The sequence below is a fragment of the Anabas testudineus genome, chromosome 2, assembly GCF_900324465.2.
Source record: "Anabas testudineus chromosome 2, fAnaTes1.2, whole genome shotgun sequence".
NCBI lineage: Eukaryota > Metazoa > Chordata > Actinopteri > Anabantiformes > Anabantidae > Anabas > Anabas testudineus.
Window position 1 is genome coordinate 1,644,516 of NC_046611.1, and position 22,951 is coordinate 1,667,466.

The window sequence follows — 22,951 nt, forward strand, 5'->3', positions numbered from 1 at the left end:
AAACCTTCATTGTCAGATGAAGAAAACGATAAAGACGAGGATGAAGGGGTGAGGAAAGAAGGAGGAGGTGGTGGAGGAGGGAACGAGGACGAGTCTGCAGATGACGAGGAGTTCGCCTCCAGGAGAGACAAGAAGAAGAACAAAGGCAAGGCTGCAAAGGCAGACAGCGAGGATGAAGAGGAGCAGGAGGAGGACGGAGGAACCTTCAAGATTAAGACGGCGGCGCAGAAAAAGGCAGAGAAGAAGGAGAGGGATAGGAAGAAGAAGGAGGAAGAGAGGATGAAGCAGAAGAAGCAGAAGGAGAAAGAGACCTCCGTGGAGACTAAAAAAGAGCCAGAGAAGAAGACAGCAGAGCCTCCTCAGACGGCTCCACCTGCAGCGGTGACGGAGGAGCAGGAGGCTGCAGAGGCAGAAGCTGAAGGTAAGATGGCTCCACCTGGAGAGAAAATGCCTGTGTGGGTCAAATGATTCAGCATTTCAGGAAACACACACTACTGCATGTTTTGTAGGTAAAATATGAAACAGAACTTGGTTTAATTCATGACTGAGATCACAGATTTTATTTATTATGATTTAGAACATGTGCCTGTGTTAAAACAGTGGAAAGCTGCAGTATTAAGGGATAAATATGTTGTCTCTCAGTTCATTTATCACAAGATTTTTCCCTCTTTCTCCAACAACACATGGAAACCAGTTCTCCATAACTGAAGAGTAACTTAAAATTTTAACTCAGACATTTAAAGTAACTTCACAAGTGAATTTCTGTTCACAGACCGTGAAGATTATGCTCTAAAAACAGAAATTGTGCAGCGTTGTGTGGTCCTTATTGAAGAGACACAGCAGAGTTAAAAAAAACTAAAAGCTTTTATAAAATGCGATGAATCGTTCCAAACATCTTGGAGAAGTTTAGGTGGACTCTCTGGGCTCTTTGGGGCCAGATCATCTGTTGCAGGGACCAAGAGTCTTGATGACCCTGGCTGTATGCCTCCATGATGAAATTATGTGATATATAAAATTCCTGTTTCAAAGATGTGATCCCAACATAGAATATAGTGTGGATCATCAGCTGGTCTTTCACCACCCCCTATTGCTACGACACAAGTGACAACCAGGCTGAACATCTTTACTTCTGTTGAGTGTTTCAGTATGAGCTTCATCTCCACAAAAATTAGAACAGATTAGAATTATTTCCTAAGTTAATAAAATGCTACAGGCCCAGGAGTTTTCTCAATAAACTGAACATTAAATTAATAAATAAGCCTTAAAGGTACCATTATAAAACAGTTGTTTCTTCATCCTGCAGAAGAGGCTGAGGGTGACAAGAAAAAGAAAGACAAGAAGAAGAAGAAGACAGGGGAGAAGGAGGAGAAAGAGAAGAAGAAGGGACCCAGCAAGGCCACAGTGAAGGCCATGCAGGAGGCTCTGGCTAAGATGAAAGAGGTGGGTGCATTCTGGGAGATGTAGTCATGGAGATATGATGGAAGTTGTGATGCCCAGCTTTAATAATTTGGTGCTGTAGGAGGAGGAGCGAGCCAAACGAGAGGAGGAGGAGCGAATAAAGAGGCTGGAGGAGCTGGAGAAACAGAGACAGGAGCAGGTAAAACAATAAACACCTCCTGCTTTGTAACTGTGCCATCTGTCGGCCTCATCTCTGAACATTCACACCGCTGTTTCACCCTCTATCAGGAGCGTCTGGAGCAGGAACGTAAGGAGAAGAAGAAGCAGAAGGAGAAGGAGAGGGAGCGTCTGAAGAAGGAGGGGAAACTGCTGACGAAAGCTCAGAGAGAAGCTCGAGCTCGGGCTGAAGCCACACTCAAGATGCTGCAGGCTCAGGGTGAGAGTCGGTCAATCAGTTGTCCAGGGAAGATTTGTAGACACTGTTATTGATGCTGAAGACAATTAACAAAAACTAATATGAGGCTTAAACTGTGAAAACAATTAACCTGCAGATAACTTTACGCAGTTTATATAGAAATACACAAACTGTTAAAACAATGGTCAGCAAATCATCAATACTTTAACCCCAAGAATACTGAGAGGACTATTTCACCTGTGTACAGGTGTTGAAGTGCCATCCAAAGACTCGGTGCCAAAGAAGAAGCCAGTTTATGGAGACAAGAGGAGGAAGAAGCCCAACGCCCAAACTCCTGAAGGTGCCCCGCCCTGCTGCTTGTTACTTATCAGTTCATTTCTGCTGCGACTTACACCAATAAAATCTCTTTTCTCCTCTCACTCCTGCTAGAACACGTCTGAGGTGACTTCACCGACATCAGAGAACTCCAGAGCCTGTTGCCATGGAGACAGAGGTTAAGACACACCAGCTGCGGAGCCAGGTGAGAGTGACAGGTGTTAAGAGAAGTCTATCAAGTTCTCCAGATCCACAAGGCCCCAGACTTAATCTGAGCAGTTTGGTTTTAAACGATGCAAAATAATCGACGGCGTCCATTTTTATTAAGTTCTACAGCACTAATTTAAATCATCTTTCTTTTTTTCTCTGTGTGCAGAGGTGAAGCCAGATGCTGCTGTAGACGACTGGGAGGCCATCGCAGTGACGAGGAGAAAGGTGAGGATGGGGCGGACAAATGTTCTCTCACAGTGTCACAGCTGCTTCTGATTTCATGTGTTTCTCTCAAAAGGCTGAAAGTGAAAGATGAGGGTCTGAGTATAGTTTCTGCACAGATACCAAGCAGAAGTACTGTAGTACTACTGTAATAGTAGTGATATTAAAATTGGTCCCGTTTTTTTTTTTTTCTTTGTGTCAGAGTTGAAGAAAGTCCACATCGAGGTGAAGCGGAGACCACGGCTCCTACACAGGCTGCAGGCAGCGAGGAAGACGAGGAGGAGGAAGATGAGGAAGAGGATGAGGAGGATGAAGAGGAAGACGATGAGGAGGATGAGGAGGAAAGCGAGGACGATGAAGAAGAGAAGGAGTCCACAGTGGCGGCTCAGGGTAAGAGGAGAGCAGCGAAGGAGAGCGAGGACGAAAGCAGCGAGAGTGAGGACGATGACGGGAGGACGAAGGAGGACGACTGTACGACCGAGCCAAGAGGAGAATAGAGGTGAGGGCCACAGAAAACACGGAGGAGTGAGAGCTCGTCTCTTTTAACCCCGTGTCTGTCTGACCAGCTGTTTGCGCTTCTATAGAAACGAAGAGCAGAGAACTTGAAGAACATCGACGTGGACAGACTGAGAGCTCCGGTGGTCTGTGTGCTCGGACACGTCGACACTGGGAAGACAAAGATCCTCGACAAGGTAACGTTTGACGGACTGTTTCCTGACGACTCACTCATGATAGCTGGTTGTTGGTTTGTTTACTAGTTACTGACTGTTACCTGACGGTTTGTTGATCGTTAAACAAGTTTTTACTGGTTACTACTGTTTAATGATGATGAGGTTACTGAATGGTTCTGTACAACCAGTCGTATGTATTTGTTTCATTTTAACTGACTGTTTAGTGCAGGCTGGTTATCAGTGACATGCTGCACTTTTAATGCAGTAACCCTTTGGTGTGTGTGTGTGTGTGTGTGTGTGTGTGTGTGTGTGTGTGTGTGTGTGTGTGTGTGTGTGTTTGTAGCTGCGACACACTCATGTTCAGGATGGCGAGGCCGGAGGTATCACTCAACAGATTGGAGCCACAAACGTCCCCAAAGAGACGATCGAGGAGCAGACGAAGATGGTTAAAAACGTACGACAACGCGCAGACAAACACACACAGATGTTCACTCTTTGGTGGTTTTAAGTCGATATTTACGTTTGACTTGTTTGTGCAGTTTGACAGAGAAAACCTCAAGATCCCCGGCATGTTGATCATCGACACACCTGGACACGAATCCTTCAGGTAACACTCACAGACCTGTGTAGCAGCCTGTGACCTCTTTCGAGAGTTTTTAGAAACGACTACTTAAAAGTGAGGAATGTTGTTCTGGAAACTGGATCATGTCCAGGTTTACATGAAAATAACATGTAAACCTTTTGGACCTTACATTGTGTTTAAGCTCTGACGAACAAAGAACCAGTTTAAAAGCCCCCACCTTCCCATTTCTAACGATTGTACTTGTAAACAGCTCAAACCTGTCTCTCTGTTTGTGTCTTCAGTAACCTGAGGAACAGAGGCAGCTCTCTGTGCGACATTGCCATCCTGGTGGTGGACATCATGCACGGCCTGGAGCCTCAGACACTCGAGTCCATCAACCTTCTGAAGGAGAAGAAGTGTCCCTTCATCGTCGCCCTCAACAAGGTCTGTCTGTCTCCTGTTATCAGGTGCATCTCACCTGTTTTTGTTGTTTTCTGACAGCTGTGTTGTTGTTTGTTGACAGATCGACCGTCTGTATGACTGGAAGAAAAGTCCAGACACTGACGTTGTGGCTACGCTGAAGAAGCAGAAGAAGAACACTAAGGACGAGTTTGATGAGCGAGCCAAGGCTGTCATCGTGGAGTTCGCTCAGCAGGTGTGAATAAAAACACTGACGTATAGTTTTCTACTTTTTCTAGTTTTCTACTATTTTGCATCATATAAGACAAAAAAGACTATATATGTTTTTTTCCAATCTGTGCTAAACCACAAATTTTAATTCAGTTAAATAAAATTATTTTTAAATATAGTTATATCTTCAATAAGAATCTTCCAGAGTCTCCTACTTTTACGTCCTTTTCATGTCCTGACCTTTTGTGATTTGTTTTTTTCCGTCACTGACCATCATCTGCGTGTTCTTGTTCCTCAGGGTCTTAATGCTGCCTTGTTCTTTGAGAATAAAGACCCTCGGACGTTTGTGTCGTTGGTTCCCACCTCAGCCCACAGTGGTGACGGGATGGGAAACCTCATCGCGCTGCTTGTTGAGCTCACTCAGACCATGTTAGCCCGACGACTAGCACACTGTGATGAGCTGCGAGCTCAGGTCATGGAGGTAAGACTCTGTTTTACAGTTGAACTTGTTCTCTACAGTCTGGATGAGTATAACTGAGGATTTCTGTATTTTAAGGTGAAAGCTCTGCCTGGTATGGGAACTACGATAGACGTCATCCTGATCAACGGTTGTCTGCGTGAGGGAGAGACCATCATCGTCCCCGGGGTGGAGGGACCTATCGTGACACAGATCAGAGGGCTACTGTTGCCTCCCCCTCTGAAGGAGCTCAGAGTCAAGGTAAACTAGTGGAGAATTATTATTTCTGCATCAGTGACTGACATTGTTAGTAAAATGTGTTGGACAGTAGACTCATTAAGGTGCTGAAAATACTGCTGCAGATTTCTCTTTAATCCCATCTTAAACTCTGGACTGAGATGTGGTGACGTCATCTAGAACCGTAGAACCAGTCCAGTTATTATCAAGAATAATGGTTCATACTAGTTCATACAGCTAGGGTTGGTGTTTAGTCTCCTGATCCTTTCAATCCCTCGATCAAATTTTAAGCTGAACTTGGATCTTGTTGTTTTTTTTATCGTATTATTTATTTATTTAAATCCTGTTGTACTGACGGAGCTGTTGATTGGTTGTTTTGTGTAGAGCCAGTATGAGAAGCACAAAGAGGTGTCGACGTCCCAGGGGGTGAAGATTCTTGGTAAGGACCTGGAGAAAACGCTGGCAGGTCTCCCACTGCTGGTGGCTCACAGGGAGGACGAGATCCCCGTCTTGAGGGTAACACTGATGTTCTTTGAACATTATCTGAATGTTATCACGTCCACACAGTTGGATTTATTGTAGGACTGTTGGATTAGACTGCATTAGTTTCATTAGTGACCTTACACGGATAATCAAGCTAAAATCAGACCAGTGTTTAATCAGGCTTGGTGCTGGTTTTCAGGATGAGTTGGTGCGGGAGCTCAAACAGACTCTGAGCTCCATCAAACTGGAGGAGAAAGGAGTTTACGTCCAGGCGTCCACTCTGGGGTCACTGGAGGCTCTGCTGGAATTCCTCCGGACGTCTAAAGTCCCCGTGAGTATCGTGATCTTTTGTAAACAGTTTTATTAGTGTCAGAAGTTTTACTCTGAAAAGAAACAGGAAGCAGACACTAAAAGCCTTAAAGAAGCTGAACTTTGACCTCTGTCTGTGTTTTTCTGTAGTATGCTGGTATCAACATCGGTCCTGTTCATAAGAAGGACGTGATGAAGGCGTCGACGATGCTGGAACACGACCCACAGTTCGTTATCTTCTCATACTCTACTGTGTTTCTACTGTAACTGGGCTGTTTCTATTCTGAAACAACAAATTTACACACACACACACACATATATATATATATATCGATCGATCGATCGATCGATCGATATACATATAGATATGTATATATATAGATATATGAATATATATATGCACATAGATGACAAAAACAATCAGAAGGGAACACAATGAAACTAACTGGACAAAAACTTAATGTGTTTTTCTCAGTATCATGATGATGTTGATCAGATATATCACCAGCTGTATATTTGACTGGTATTTCTGTGTCGCGTGTCTGCAGGTACGCAGTGATCCTGGCGTTTGACGTGAAGGTAGAGAGAGAGAGTCAAGAGATGGCCGACAGTCTGGGTGTTCGGATCTTCTCAGCAGAAATCATCTACCATCTGTTTGACGCCTTCACCAAGTACAGAGAGGACTACAAGAAGGCCAAACAAGACGAGTTCAAGTAGGAAAACGCACAATAGATCTTTTTACTTATTTGTTTAATTTTAAAGGTCTGATCAGTTTTAGTCCGCACTCTCTTACGTTTTGTATGACTTGTTTCTATGTGTTGACAGGCATATAGCAGTGTTTCCAGTGAAGCTGCGAATTCTTCCTCAGTTCATCTTTAACTCCAGAGATCCCATCGTGATGGGAGTGACGGTGGAGGCCGGAGTCCTGAAGCAGGGGACGCCTCTCTGCGTACCCAGCAAAGGGGTGAGACTGAAGACTCAGAGTTTGTGTTTTTAATTTGACATTATCAGGATTAGGACAACTGTATATTAAAGGTGGATTTCCAGTTAAATTACTTTAAGCGTCAGCTGCTGTGAGTTTGTGTCTCAATCGTTCGCTAATGTGCATTTCAGTTTGTGGACATCGGTGTGGTGACGAGCATCGAGGTGAACCACAAATCTGTCGACAGCGCCAAGAAAGGCCAGGAGATCTGCATCAAGATCGAGCCCATTCCTGGAGAGTCGCCCAAGATGTACGGCCGTCATTTTGAAGCCACTGACCTGCTTGTTAGCAAGGTAAGAGCACGACCGCTGTTTAGCGAACGTCTTAAGAATACAATAATACATCTTATTACACAGCACTTTCAAAGACACGTGTTAGTTAAAAGGTATAATGTACAACTTTTCGAATCAAGATGGTGGTAAAGACTGAAACAGAATCAGCTCCTGCTCTGCTCAGCCCCTCGTGTATCTGCTCGAGTTAAACGTATGCTACAAAACGATGAATGTTCACATGAATGGCAGCAGCCAAAGAACGGGACGGGCTGCACGTCATCGCTTGTCCTCAGAGGATCTCAGGTTTTTACATTTTAGACAAAACCACTTGATGCAAAATGCTGCAATAAAGTCAGGTTGAGCAGAAAGTGCAAAACACTAAATGAAAGTTCGGTATCTTGATTTGTACGTGAAACAGGATTTCAAGGCACCATCAACCCTGTCTACTGTCACTAACCAGAAAGATGGACGTCCTCGTGTTGTCTTTAGCATAACTGTTGATGGGAATCAAGATGAGGTCGTTTTGGCAGGTGGTCAGTGTTTAAGTCTCATACAGGTTTTTGTTAAATGTATTTAAAACACTGATGGACAGCGGACATCATCAGGGTGATTACATTAGTCACTAAAAGACTAACTGCTGTTTTTGTTTACTAGATTTAAAACCAGTTTGTTTCTTCAGAATCACTTCTATCCCATCATGTTGATTATTGCCAGGGTAACTAGCAAAAAGAATTGTTCTGTAAGAAAGACATTTCAGAGTCAGCTAAACTGTGGAGATAAAACCTCCTCGACAGGAGAGTGAATTTTAGGAAGATGATACAGAAGTGAAAGAAATGAAGAACTGAAGGGAGAGAAAGGAACGAAGGAAGAGAAGAGGAGGTAAGAATGAAAAGAGAAAAGTGAAGAAAAAAATCAAGTTTGTTCACTTCAGTTGTAGCTCAGTGTAGAACAAAGATCCACAGAAGGTGATTTAAAAAGATGCTCATTGTAATTCAGTATATTTTAATAATGTTTCAGCCAAGTTTTTGTTCAGGTACTTTTTAATTTGAGGTTTAATTTCACAGTTTTTTATTGAACTAGATTTTTATTGGCCACAGGCTCTTATTTCAGCAGTACCGTATTTTCCACATTATAAGGCGCACCTTCAATGAGTTGCCTATTTTAAAACTTTTTTCATATATAAGGCACACCGCATTATAAGGCGCATAGAATAGACGCTACAGTAGAGGCTGGCGTTACGTTATGCAACATTAGATGGAGCTGCGATAAAGGGAATGTCAACAAAACAGTCAGGTCGGTCAAACTTTATTAATAGATTGCAAACCAACGTTCTGACAACTCCGTTCACTCCCAAAATGATGTTGAGGATGTGCTCTAGCCGTGTCATGCCTTTCAGTTCAAGTGATAAATGAATAACAATAAGTTGTGACAAAGGCAGCTAAAAAGTATTTTAGTATTGTTCTTAAAATTTGTCAGAGTGAGAGTTGTGTATTTTAGTTGATCTTTGTTAAGATAATTAGTTACAGAGTGAGCGCTCTTTCCACTCTCTGTTCAATAGTACAGCTTCGACGTATTTTCTCCGTCTGTAAATTAAACTAGTTTAGTTTCCACAGTAAAACAAACTGGTTCATGTTTATGCTGAGTGTGATTTATATGTTTGTGCCTTGGAAAGCATTTGTCTTTGTAAGTATTAACATGTTTATTGTCATTAGAAGTATGTTAGTTGTTACATGTGATAAATTACATGTGCGTGTTATTGTAATTAGCTTCATTCAAGTCAAGTTAGCGTGTGCGAGTGTAACATACCAAATGTGTAACGATGTGTATTATTGTTAATTTAGATTCTGTTTCTTTCAGTTACATAAAGTAAAGATAGGATAAATGTAGTTGAGAGCAATGTACTCCTCAGTTCACAACTCCAGTAAAGACAAGAAACCACCATTGATTCATTAATGTTAAATTCTCTTGCTGCTGCTCTGTTCCTGTGTTGAATGACAGCATTTGGTTATAACGTGTGTCACAGTTAATAAGGGAGGGGTGCAATATTTGGCAACATGGAGTTGCCGAGATCTGCATCCTCCTCCCTGATTAGAGTGGGGGATGCAGATGTGGGCAGGCGTGCAAAACTCGGCATAACAACGGCACGCTACGCGAAGTCATATATCCCAGCATGCACCGCGCGCTACTTCTTCTACGAGGGAAAATGAAGTCGGCGGTTGTTTACCGTAGTTGCGAGACCTGTTGCGGCTCAGTATTGCACTGTCGGCTTTTGAGAAAATTGAAGGCTCTTAGGTGAGCCTTATAGTGCGGAAAATACGGTAATTATATCTGTAACTGTAGGTTAAGTTACGTTAAGTTTGGTCCATTTCTTTGTGTGTGTTTTCAGATCACGCGTGCATCCATTGATGCTCTGAAGAACTGGTTCAGAGACGAGATGCAGAAATCTGATTGGCAGTTGATCATGGAGCTGAAGAAAACCTTTGAGATCATCTGAGGGACCTGAAACGAACTCACACAAACATGTAAACACAGGCACACACTCTTCTCCCTCTGAAGGCAAGAGGACAAAAAATAACGAGACAACTAGACGTGAAAGTGTTTTTCTGTGAGAAACGAACGTTTTTTCCACTGTTGTAAACAGTGATAGTTTAGCCGACAACACACACACACACACACACACACAGTATTCCAATGTGCCTGTTCTTCAGCATCAGCGTTGTTGTCATTTTTTCTTCTTCTCTGCTCTTGATTTGTGGCTGCTGCTTCATGTCCCAGGCTCCCTCCACCCTCCTCCCCAGACTGACGTTAACGAGCCTAACGAGGTCGATGAGGAAGCAGAGCCAGTATTCAGCCAACCAGGTGCATATTGGGATTGTATTGAGCAGCCGCGGGGCTGGAGGAGAGAAAAGGTTTTTACTGGTTTTTCTTTCCACAAAACAAATCATCGAAGCAGCAGTGGAGACTTGACAGACTCTAAGGACCTGGCTAAAGGTTTGATGGCCGTTTTGAAAGGCAAAGGGGGTTTGAATGACAGAGGATGTTGCCTCTGTAAGATTTTAAACTGTTTTTGATGCAGCTGCTGAAATAATAAATTCCCATGATTCTGATGAAACCTCTGATTAAGAGTTTTAATTCAGACTGTTTCACATCTTCAACAGAATAAAAATCACAAATATGAAGATTTGAATCAGTGTTGTATGGAAGCCTGAGCCTGCCAATACGAATGTGCATTTATATTACAGTATTACAAGTTTTATGGTACTCCAGACATGAAGAGAAAACTATGGTAAAATTCAATGTGAAATTCATTGATTTTCAAATGGATTCACAACATGCAACTCTCGGTAGGATACAGTAATTCACTAAAGTCCAGTCTGCAGATTTTGTATGTTGTCTCCCACCTTTAAAAAAAATAATAATAATAATAATAAAAAGATCATTCTGTATTGAATTTTTTTGCAAAACTTAAAAAACTAATACAAAAAAGATATTTTTGTTTTATTATTATTTTTCCAGGAACCATGTATTCAAATATTAAAATGTCTTTAGTTATTTGAGTCTTAATGTGCTCGTCAGGCACACACAGCTTTTAACTTTAATGTTGGCAGGTTTAGATTTCCGTAGTGTTGACGACATAATTTAAAAAGGTTAAAATATAATGGTGCCAAAACTGCCGGATTCTAATTAACAAAGCAATAAAAACTACATTTCCTGTAAATATTCACGCATTCAGACAAAAACACTAAACCTAGATACTGTACTCTGCTGCCACTGGTTGTTTTGTTTTTTACTTATGTATCTGCATTGTTTGTGAAATTATCCACTAATGCAGAAACACTAGACAACATTAACATCAAATGTCCAGTTTGAAGAACCTCTGGTGCTTAAAAAGTCTGATGGGTTTAATGTTTGATTCAACCTGATCTACCATTGAGCTTAAAAATAAAATATGGGGCTATCTGCAGATTTTTAGAAAGCTGTGTGATTGTCATACAACATTTTATTTCTCTGCAAACCTTTTTTAAACTGCGTGGTGACTTTGCAGTTTGAAAACAGTTGTATAAAGTTTAAATGTTAAGTGATCTCTTCTGACTAACAAATATTCACAAAGTAAAATACAGGTAGTCACTATCGGACAAAAAGACAAAATGTGTTCGATAATGTCAAAGAGAAAAGCTGCACATTGTTTCAGAGGCCGTAAACTCGTTCTAAGTTTCTGTTGACCAAACACATTGTGATGTTGGTTTCCTCTAAACAGTTGTGTAACATAAATTAATTAGATTACAAACATAACAAAACACATATTACAAAAATATTTAATTTACAATTTAAAATGTTTAGTGTTATTCAGCCATTAGAGTTGTATTTAGTCATTCAACAGCTGATGATAATAATAATTATAAATTTAACATGAAAAGTTAAACATTTAAACAACTTTTGCAATAAAAGAACAAAAATATCAAACAGTTCTAATATATGACGATGATTGATGCTCGGCTGAGGAAGAAAAGTTGCATTGATCAAGACGATCTAACAGAAGCACGTCAGTGCTTAGTATTCAGATCCCTTCACAGGAAAACATACAGTGGTTCTGTATGTTCTGCCCAAAGAATTAAATTTTACTTCGTTATACCAGGAAATCTTTTTCTTCACCCACTCAGTCATCAAAATGCCATTTGACAAACAGGCTGTGGTTTCAGTCTAAGGTCTGATTAATGGAGTGCTGCAGAAGGCTGGATATGTACTCAGGCCACAATTAGTGAATTTAAAGCTTCCATTCATTCAAAACATTGGTTTCATTTATTTTCCAGTGTTTCAGTGCCCTGAGGATAACGTAATCTAAAGTGCATTAAATATGAAAAATATGAGCCACATTCCAACCTTAGCGTGTTCACTATTCTCCATCACAGAAACACAACATTACATCATCTACATTACAAATAAATAGTTCATCCTCCTCATGGTTTGGCTGGGATGAAAAGTCCGTGCAGGTCTATGTGAACACTGACGGGGATGGAGGCCCGGGCCATCTCCTCCATGGTTTTGGCATTGAGGACGAGCATGAAGGGAGAAATGTTGGGATCCGGAGAAACAACCGATGACAAGATCACTCCTGCAAGAAGGAAAACAGAAAGAGGCCGAACCAGAACCTTTTTACTGACTGATTAATGTGACCTTGAACATGGTTTATAGAAAGAACTGAAGCAGGTCCCATTTTCCACAAGGACATTTACAATCTGTCAGATGTAATCAACCTCGCCCTTCGATGAACAATAACCCCCTCCAAAAGAAATCCCCCTCACCGTCGTCTTCCTCTACAGCTCCTGGAGATGCAACAAACACTGGTTCTGAAGGGTAGCAGTTCTCTTGGTGCCACTCAATGTGTTTCCTTGTGACAATGTCAAACTTTGCAATCTGTTGGACAGACGAGTCAGAACAGCAGTGAAGTTGAAACTGGGCATTTGATGATGACGGTGTCCCTTAACTGTGATGAATCTTTGGTCACGTCTTGACTTTAACATGCTCGTATTCAGCCGGTTATATAAACTAACTAACCAATGACATTACTGTAGTTTCATATTTGATCTTAGTGAAGTGCAGAACTTGTGGTAGGCTTGTCTGAGTTCTGAGGAGTTCTCCTGAACATATGTTGTTGTGTCGTGTAACAGCTTGTCACTACGTCACATGTCAGTTTTTCATGGATGTAGCTGCAGTATGTACTTTTAACTTTTTTTATTTTTCTCCTAGAGCTCTGTTTAGTTGACACTTCAGTCCAACTGAGGAAGCAGAAGAGCTCAGTACTGGACCAAATCCAATCAAGAGCACATTGAACATAAAAAAACTCTGATTTAAGATTAATTTACCATTGTAAAAGTCTGTAAATCTGTAAATTACAGATAGTTTGCAGGTTGAATTTGTTCCTGTTGGCCTGACGTGTCGTACCTTGTTGGGATGCGGAGACCATTCCAGCCTGAAGCCGTAGAAGTATCTGTACTTTTTAGCATTGAAGTGGTAGTTTATCCCGGGCAGCTCCAGTCCTGAGGAGTGATCATACTCGTTATGTTGTAAAGGAGCAGTGTGTAAATTACAAAGACTCGACAGTGTGGGTGACAAACCTACGAACAGGGTGTCCGGCTGGCAGTAGACCGATCCGTCCTCTTGCATCACTGCCTTGGCTGATGTGTCTGTCAGACTCACCAGGTTGGTTCCTTTGGGAGATTCCTGGGAAACACGTCAACACAAGGTCTTTTAAACTGACATGCAGTTCTTAAGGTCATTAACTTTAAAGTAAAGCACACCTGCTCAGGTGTTTCAGCTCCTAATGTATTTCCCGGATAACTGTACCTTGTCAGTGTTGAGTGGGAGAACAAATCTCTGGCAAGAGGGTGGAGAGAAGGTTTTATTGGACTGGATGAAGCTGCTGGTTTCTTGCTTTATGTTCTTGATGTAGAACATGTTGTACAGGTTTGAGTCCGTGTAGCTGATCAGGTCGAACACCACGTGCTCGTTGGTCTCGTAGGCGTTGATGTGGTGGAAAACAACCATGTTGTCGGCATAGAAACGGGTAGAGATGGCCTTTCCTGTCTTTTTATTGATGACGTGAAACAAGGTCTGGGAAGAAAAACAAATGAAGTAAAATGTAGAGTCGAATTTTAAGGAACAATAAATCTCTTTTAAACCATAAAAAAAATGTTTTGTTTTCAGCTAAAATGCACTTTTCTAGTTTCTTGTCCACATGTTCGTCAACTGGTCAATTCATTTGTATGTATGAACAGTTTGAACTGTTTTAAAGAAATTAACTTGGTCATCCATTTTGATGAAGGCAGTTAGTGCAGAAGAAGAAAAACCCCTCAGACCTGAGAAACCTGTTGTGTCCTGAGTTTTGTTAACACCTGGTAGTAAAAAGTAGCAGCACTCACAATGTCATCCTTGTCGAATTTGAGGCAATTCCCCCAGTTGGCCCCTCTGAAATAGGCCGTGGCCAGTTTGACGATGTCCAGTTTAAAAGGCTGCTCCACAAACACGATGTAGTTCTCGGTCATGCCAAAGCTGTGGAAATAACTCGGGAATAACAGCGATCGAAACGGAATTGAACCGATTTGCTGAACTTTCCTCAGCGCCGGCTTGTTGTGCTCTTTATCTGAAGAAGAAACAAAACAACACATGATGGTAAGTATTTATTTTCTTATCATATATTGTAAGAACACGTTTTCTGCTGAACACAGAACAACTCATCCTCTTAAACTCATAGTTTCTTTTACTTTGTTGTTAAAGTTCATTCTTTCCAACAGGTTTTGTTAATTATGTGCAGTTTTCAGTCGGTTCCATAAAAACACTCGAGCACATTGTTCATCACTGGGACTCATGGTCCTAACACAACAATTCAGACCTTTTAGGACCAAGAGAGGTTCCCATTCATTTTGGGGATTTCTGTTGTGAACTAACACACAGACTTACCCGAGGCATCAGCTGGGACTTTGAAGATGATGTATTTAGGTGTACCGAGGCCCATAAAGACGGTGCCTATGTTGTAGGTATTGCCCTCACTGTCATAGTGAGGGTGAGCTGTTGCCAAGTTCAGGGCAATGTGGTTTCTGTAGTTGATCTGGAATTTGGTGGAACGGTTATTGTATGTGTAAAGCAGCTTTTAACTAGAATGATTCAGGTGAACCTGAACTTACTCTGCCAACAGTTTCCAAAGTTGCAGGGTCGATTTTGTTCATGTAGTTGACCTCAGAAGAAGCGTAGTAGTCGTCTCCGTAACGAACGATGTTGATCAGGTTGTTGTCGGTGAAGTCAGGGATGATGTTGCTGAGGTGTGTGGATATCCTAGTGAGAAAAGGAGTAATGTTCACTGCTGTAGGAAACACAGGGAACCACTGAATTAATGAATCATTAATTAATAATGAACACAGCTGAAGCGGGTTTTTACACATTCTTTAAAATAAGAAGTTGGAATAAACGTGTGTCCTGACTCAAAGTAGTTTAAATGGACAAAAAGAGGTTTCTATCATCCTTCATCACCCAAACTTTCTCTGCTTCCTGGACAGACTGAAATACATCTCAAGGTGGAGCTGGTTGGACTGGATTTGTTCTTTAAAAGCCAGGATGAATGGACACTGGGGACAGATGGACTGATACAGATCTGAATCTCTACATGTTCTGTAACGGGTCTCTGGGTCCAGTCTAATGGACCAGAACAGAACAAACATTACATTTTCATCTCCTGAACAGATTCTAGCAGCCCTGGATGAACTGACACGTGATCCTGTCCTTTACCTGGAGAAAATGTTCTTGCAGGGGTCTGGGTAAACCATGGTTCCGAACTCGGAGACGACGATCTTGTTGGCCTTGATGTTTCTCTTGTAGGTGTTGCTCTTCAGAAACTTGCTTCTGTAAGTCACCTCACCTATAAACCAAATACCTCATGTTTAGATTTTAAGCAGCTCAGAACTCTGCAGTGATGCAGGAGTGAGTGGGAGACAATGTTGTTATATTTGATTAAGTCTTAATTTGATTATTCACCATTACTGAAGGTGAAGCTGTGGAGCAGTGACATGCCATCAAACCAGTGGTTGTACTCGGAGTCACCCACAGAGAACAGACCCGGTCCATTTCTAACCAGGGTGCCCTGAAGCCAGGAGGGGATGGAGCCTGCAGAATGCACAGGTAAAATACAATTACAGAGAATTCATTTAAAACATAAAAACAAAGTAAACTAAAATAAATCTCACACAGTTTCTAGCAGTTTTAGTGCAGGAACATAAGTTTAGCTGTTTTTTACAGTTACTGAGAAAATGAATACAGTTAAGTTTAATTAACCTCCTGATCTGTATTAAAATATAAATTAAAAAATCTCACATTTCAGAGTTACAGGAACTCACATGAAGTGTTTAATATCATGGATATAACAGAAGACAGGAGGTGTTTATATGTCGTTATCATAAGTCATAAATTCCATGTTCAACTTCCTGCAACATTTCATTTCATTTCCTCTTTCGTCCCTTCAGTGCACCGACTCTCAGGACTAGACTCTGTTTAAGCTCAAACCAGCAGTTATAACAGATCGTAAACGTTTTAAGGTGAAGTTTGGTGAAAGTCACACTCACCGTTCACTTGAGCCGTCACTGGTTCTGGAGTCTCTGATCCATTTTCTGCAATGATCGACTGCATGTTTTACTGCTCACTCATCGATTACCCTGCTCCTACTCTAGTTCTGAACTGACCACACAAACACACAGCAGCTGACTTTATGTCGGCCCATCTGTCTACGTGATCGTGTCCAAACTCTCCATGCAACATGAACTTTGTGGGTTATGTAACAGTGCTGCATTCCGCCTTTCACAATAAAAGACTGTGTGTTGGAATTATGCCCATGACCTACATAAAGCGTCACATTATCACAGAGCGCAAACTCAGCAGTAAGAAATAAACACTCAGATCCCTTAAATACTAATATACCAAAATACTTAAAATACTAATCAATAAAACAAATCAACAACAGATACTAGTACTCAGAATAAAACAGCTCGTTCGACCTTTGACTGCTGATTCTGATGAACTAATGTGCAGACATGTGTCTTATAATTAGGTTTCTGCAGAAATGTAATGTTCAGATTCAACAAGTGAACCACACACAGCTGCACACAGTCAAAGTCAACCTTTTGAAAGGAGAAAAACCTGAACTGAAAATGAACTCATTTCACATTTGTGCTGGAAACCGACCTTTAATAGGTGAAGGTGGTGCTGGTTGTCACCACATCATGTACTGTAATAATATATCAGCATTTAATTGTTTATTAGATGTTGTTCCATCAATCTCTTTGAAAAGTATCTAGACTCACTTACGTTTTGAAACATTTTTTAAAATTTTAATTGATTTCAAAATTGATTTTTTAATAAATTTTTTCCATCAATCAATTTTTAAAGATTACAGATGAATTAAAAATCAAAAACTGAAACTTTTAATTTATAAAGTTCAGACATTTTGTTCCAGTCTAAATGTTTTAAAAATGTAAAAAAAAAATCTTTATTTTACTTTTATTTTACAACACAGTAAAATGGAAGAAGTGAACGGATCTTAAGTGACTTCAGCAAACTAAAGATTTACTGCAGTGTAAAAGTAAAATAAGATGTAAAGAACTAAAACTGTCTCGTTAGTCTTAAGGTAAATCTAAAAACTTGTAGTAAATGTGCTTTTAATTTGAAGGGAAATCAGCGTTCTGCTGGATGAATCCTTGAACCCTAATCTAATCACACCGATGACTGATCTGTTGGTTATGTGTGATTATCTGTGAAGAGACGATAAGAGGCAGCGTGTTGCAACATCCATTATTATATCTGCTGTTTATCCTGTTTTCTCACACATACGTTGAAAATATCTAATGTACAGTAACTTTTATTTATGACCTGACACCTTCGAATGATTCTTTTATTATCGGTTCACTTATTTTTTCAACGTATAGTTTTGTCTTTAAAATGTGAAAATAGTGTTGTTTTTTTTTACCTCAAATATATTAAAAGGTGAAGCAACAAAAATCAGCTGATTAAAAACAACAAAGCAACTATTTGATCAAAATGGGAACTCAATCATTTTTGTGTCACAAATACTTTTCGTTGATTCATACTGTTCCATTGTTTTAGATGGTATTTAAAGTTTAGGTGACTTTATTTTAAGATTCAAAGCTCTCTTTCTGCTTTTATTTTAACATTTAATAAAAAGTGCACTTTCCTGGTTTTCTGCATAAATTGTCCTGAAATGTGAAAAAACAAGATTTTAAATTATTAAGCTGCTAAAAGATCGACGGTCCTGATCTTTCATGTCTTTACTGAACACATCTATTAACCTATGATGATGGAGATAGATAGATAGTGAGTAGCTCCAGAACCAGAAGATCTAACAGTTCTAGTCAAACTGTGGACTGATGAATATCTAAACTCTTGATCGTAGATCTTCTGAAGTCTCTTATTTTGAAAACGTGGCTCGCAGCACGCTGCCACTGGATCCGTGTTTTGGTGTTTTTATGAGGCAGCTCTGAACCAAACAGCTTTCTCGATATTCGTGGTGAAGATCAGCTCACGTTTCAGGACTTTAATGTTTGTGATGTAACGTCACTGCAGACAGTGTCATTACATTTTCTTGTGACTATAAAAACAGAAAAGCTTAAATTAAATTTCAGTTGACATTATTATTTTATTTCTGAATGGCCACACTCACAAAGGTTCAAGGGTGAACAGGAGAATTTGAACTTTGGACTCATCAGCTCTTATCTCTTGCTGTATAATTGGTTAAATTAGTTTACAGCTTTACAGCCGCACTTATCAGGGTTTACTTGGAAGTTTCAATTCTGTAATGAGCTGTGACAACTCAGTGTCCTACAAACAGCTGAAATAATTTATATGATAAATAATGAATAATTTGGAGTTAATTGATGTAACTTCAGTCATGTTTGTTCTAGTGTAAAAAAATATTCTAACATTCGTATAATTTGTCAGTTATGTGGAGCACTAAGCCACATAGGGGTTTAAATTAGCACTATTATATAATGAGGCATGATAAATATCACATGTACTATGTATAGAGGTTTCTGACACGACGTCAGTGCTGGATAATGTCAAAGCAAATGTAGTCTGGATCCTTTTTTTCCATTTTATACTGCTTCATATTTCTACTAATTAACTTTTATGTAATTTCACTCAGCAGCTTTAGGTAAAAGGTGAATTTATTACTCTCTAATTGATTTTCTATACACATTTATACTTATCTACAACATACTTACACTACACAGAAGCTTTCTATGTGTTATGTAATAGTAAGTAGTAGGTAAAGCAGTTGAATCAAATCAAAATAAAAAAGACAAATCACATCATAAACCTAGGAAACAATTGTAAACCATTTTTTTCTGTTTGTTTGTTTGGTCAAAAAAACAAACAAAAGACACTTGAGGACGTTTTGACTCTAGAAAACTGATTTTTCTGACATCGTGTAGACAAAGTGATGAATCAAGAAATCAAGAAAATACTTTTACTAACATTTGAACCAATAATAAAATAATTTTTCATTGATGATCACTGACGTGATGAATAAATCAATAAATACAAACCTACAGATAGTTCTGGATGAAAAATGAAGTTTATTACAAACAACGACAGAGGGCTGTTAGCAGTCAGTTAGCAGCTGTTAGTTCTGTACAAATAACACTGTTTGATTGGTTAATTGACTTTGCCAATTGGCAACAAGGCTAGGTCTCAAACAGCACCCTACACCCTCTGTAGTGCACTATTCTCCACCACAGACAAGCTGTAGAACACTACGTTCATCTTCAAACCTCTGCAGTGCACTGATTTCTATAATGCATCCTGCATAGTGCACTACCTCCCACCTGAGGCCCTTCACAGTGCACTACCTCCCACCTGAGGCCCTTCATAGTGTGATATTTTCCACCTGCTTAGTGCACTATCGGGCATCCTACACCCATCATAGTCCTCTATGTCTAATAGTGCACTATTGTACATGTTAAACTCTAAACAGTGAGACACTTTGACCTTAACATCCTTCTTAGTGCACTACCTTACACTGCAAACCTAACGCCCACTTTAAGTGCACTATAACCACCTCGTAGCCTTCGTCATGCACTATAATCCCTCCGAGTTCAAAGGTTCCAACACTGCTCATGGTTTTAAAAAGATTAAAAAACACCACAGATGATACTTTTCATTTCTTTTTTTTTCTTTTTTTTGCATTCCCAGTCACGACACTGACAGGTTGAAAACACAAAGTCATTCTCCATTCCTGAAGAGACTTAAGTTTGTGTTCAAGTTATGTGGTTTCTTAAAGGTTCCCATGTTGTGAGTCTTCACAGTTGAAGAGCTGTAGGACCGAAAAATTGGTTGTGCAAGATTTGAAAATACTGCACGCGGTAAAGCAATATATCCAGTAGGATTTTTATATGTTTAAATACCTTGAACAGTGGTCCAGGTCTGTTTGCCCGTACAGATACTTCTGTGTTATTTAGAGCCAAGTTGTATTTATCAGATTTTGACTTGAACACTCTCAACATGTTGGGAAATTACAGTAACTCCCACGGGACATGAATGCAGCATTAAACCACATTAAAGTGCAACATACACGTGTTTTTCCAATTTTCAACAATACAGATGTTGCAAATTGAACACAACAATGTGAGATTACTGACCCTTTAATCAGGTGTTTTTCATGTTTCTGACATGATGTCGTCAGGTCGCACCTACTTTTTCATTTGCTTTGTCACATAAGATATTTGCATGCCAAGCTTTTGCATCTTAACACGTTACAATCTTGCATCTCAGAAGATTTTATACTATGACAACAATCCTTCCATGCTTCTCTTTGATGGTTCACATTTGCACATATTCACGTTTAAAACTTTATTGACATTTTGTAATGGACATGAGACATTGTCTAAGGTGTTAGCGCTAAACTTTACAGCAGATAAACAACTTGTTTAGTTTTATAGCAGCTTGTTACCAAGTGAAACCAGATACAAACAAACTGTGTTTAATTTCTATTATGCTGGAAATGAAATATATAACTCTAGAACCTTGTTTAGATTCAGCTTCAGAAACTGTGGATACAGGAACCCGGATTTCATTTTGCGTGTGCAGACACTGTGTCTACAGTACTTTGACTTGAGGTTGTTCTTTGCACCAAGATCAGTTTCAGAAATCCCAGTATTACAGATTAGAGACGGACACAACCGATTCTCCCATTTGGCTTCTTGCAGTTCAGGTTTCTAAAGTGTATAATTAAAACTTGGATGTAGAGTATTGTAGATTGTGGAGTATTCACAGGTGGGGAGTTACTGCGACTCCAACATGATAGGACACAGTAAGTTGGCGTGCAAATATCTGGTGATAATACATCTCAGAGTGTGTTGCCCTTAAAACCAAGTTCCAACTTTAACCCATTATAGTTTGCTTTGTCTCTCCCTGCTCCCTTCATAGTGCACTAGTTTTCCCTTTAACCGCTCCGTAGTGCACTTGACAGGCTGTGCAGCTCCTTAAGGACCGGGGTGTTGTCTGAGAATGGCACCAGAGAGACAGAGAGAGACAGAGAGGTAGAGAAAGAGAGACAGGTAGAGAGACAGGTAGAGAGCGTGTTGAAGGTTACAGCTTCAGTTGAGTAGAAACAGACCGTCACAGTAGGTTGAGTCGCTGCTGTCAGACAGACAGACGGGCGGACAGAGAGACAGACAGGTTCAGTGTCCAGAGTTAGTGGGGCTGTGGTTTTGGAGGTCTCGTCTATATACAGAAACAAGAAATGCATAATCAATATATCCAAACTAACCAGAGCTGCACGCCGCCATTTTGGCTCCACCGCCAGTCGCTATTGTAATGGTGGAGGAGAGTGGGGAGGGGCTAAGAGAGGGGAAGTAGGGGCGGGATGGCAACAACTCTGGTTTCACTAAAAGACCAAAAAAACCCTAACAAAAAAAAAGAGGTGTCACCGCAAACACAACGAATCATCATGGCAACGCTACACCGGGACACCACCTAACTGTCCGTGGAAAAACACTCACACACACACAGGACCGTGTCACTAACACACACTCTCCCTCACACACACTCACCCACACAAACAAACATTAATATGACAAAACAGTTTCTCTCGTTTTTTTCTCTATTGAGGTGAAAAACAAATTCTATTATTCTTAATTATCATAATCATCATAATAATCTTCATCATCTTCATCGTAGCAGTGGTGTGTGTGTGTGTGTGTGTGTGTGTGTGCGTGTGTGTGTGTGTGTTTGTGTGTGTGTGTCCTCAGTCTGTTTATACACACTATTCACAGGACGACACGCAGCGACACCTCAGTCCATCACTGGCTGACGGGTCTTTAATCGTCTTGTCGTCCAGGAGGCTTTTATTTTTTTAAATTGTCTCTTGTTGCTAGGCAACGACCACTTCCTGGAGTCCGAGTCTGTTGATGTTGGTGATGACGGTGTGGTCATGTGATCTCCCTCCCAGTGACCCACAGGGACCAGTTTGTGATGTGGTCAGAGTGTGTTTGGTCGGGGCAGTAAACTGGGGGCCCACCTGGCGGCGGCGTCTGATTGGACGGAGCAGGGAACAGGTGTGTTTTGGCTGAATACTGAAGCACCAGTAATGAGGGAGGAGACTAACAGTACCTGCTGCTGGGAGTGTGTGTGTGTGAGTTTTTGCAATTTATGTTTAATACTGGCAAGTAATCGGAGCCTGAAGCACGCTGGGAAGAGTTCCGACAGTGGAGCCTAAAGACGGTGACGTGTCGGTTCGACCACGACGATCGAGCTTCAACGTGTCCGAAGCATAAATCACATCAGTGGGTTTGTTTGGAGCTTCACCAGCGGACATCACCGTCTTTAGTGTGCGTCTCTCCCAGCACACAGTAAACCATCATCAGACCTTCCCAGCATGCTTTTGGCCCCAGCGGCTTGTCGTATTTTAGGTTTTGTGAGTAGTAGTAGTAGTAGTAGTAGTAGTAGTAGTAGTAGTAGTAGTAAACCAGACTCTAACCCTGCAGTCAGTGTGTGCTCATGTGTATTTGTACGTGTTTGTGTCAGTGTGTGTTGAGCACGCTCCGTGGCACCCAGCCCTCAGCGGCCGGAGAGTCGCTGTTTGCCGGCCTGTAAACCAGACTCTGACCCTGCTGGTTGGACGCCAGAATCTGAACCTTCTCCCCTCGAAACACTGAAATCTCGTCCTCCCGCACCGCAACAAAGTCCTGCAGCACCAGAACCAGCTCCTGAGGGTTCAAAGGTCACATGGT

At 40.8% G+C, this 22,951-nt stretch overlaps 3 protein-coding genes across 3 annotated transcripts in view; 1 reads left to right on the forward strand and 2 right to left on the reverse strand.

Moving 5' to 3' along the window:
- On the forward strand, nt 1–10,275 carry LOC113155364 (eukaryotic translation initiation factor 5B-like; the record flags this gene model as incomplete). Its single annotated transcript, XM_033326500.1, is given in 27 exon segments — nt 1–421; nt 1,304–1,440; nt 1,520–1,597; nt 1,687–1,834; nt 2,061–2,155; nt 2,243–2,275; nt 2,277–2,309; nt 2,312–2,333; nt 2,505–2,597; nt 2,688–2,692; nt 2,765–2,789; nt 2,792–3,022; nt 3,025–3,059; nt 3,145–3,252; nt 3,575–3,685; nt 3,771–3,838; nt 4,096–4,237; nt 4,317–4,448; nt 4,722–4,904; nt 4,980–5,141; nt 5,502–5,633; nt 5,800–5,931; nt 6,060–6,136; nt 6,458–6,622; nt 6,735–6,873; nt 7,023–7,184; nt 9,550–10,275. Coding segments are annotated over 27 exon segments (3,177 nt in total), but the record flags the coding sequence as incomplete, so codon positions are not given.
- Nucleotides 10,276–11,517: 1,242 nt separating this feature from the next.
- On the reverse strand, nt 11,518–16,419 carry LOC113163024 (beta,beta-carotene 15,15'-dioxygenase-like). Its single transcript, XM_026361322.1, has 11 exons — nt 16,274–16,419; nt 15,690–15,818; nt 15,444–15,573; nt 14,846–14,993; nt 14,622–14,769; nt 14,084–14,304; nt 13,509–13,775; nt 13,280–13,385; nt 13,107–13,201; nt 12,467–12,578; nt 11,518–12,276 (listed from the first exon to the last, which is right to left on the reverse strand). The coding sequence occupies exons 1-11, from the start codon at nt 16,335–16,337 to the stop codon at nt 12,122–12,124; spliced, it is 1,575 nt and encodes a 524-aa protein (XP_026217107.1). The 5' UTR covers nt 16,338–16,419; the 3' UTR covers nt 11,518–12,121.
- Nucleotides 16,420–20,174: 3,755 nt separating this feature from the next.
- The window catches only part of LOC113164238 (kalirin-like), a 39,292-nt gene continuing 36,515 nt past the window's right edge, over nt 20,175–22,951 (reverse strand). The window contains exon 57 of the mRNA XM_026363427.1: nt 20,175–22,927. Within this exon, the coding sequence (XP_026219212.1) occupies nt 22,742–22,927 (186 nt within the window). The 3' untranslated portion in view covers nt 20,175–22,741. The remainder of the gene's footprint in view (nt 22,928–22,951) is intronic.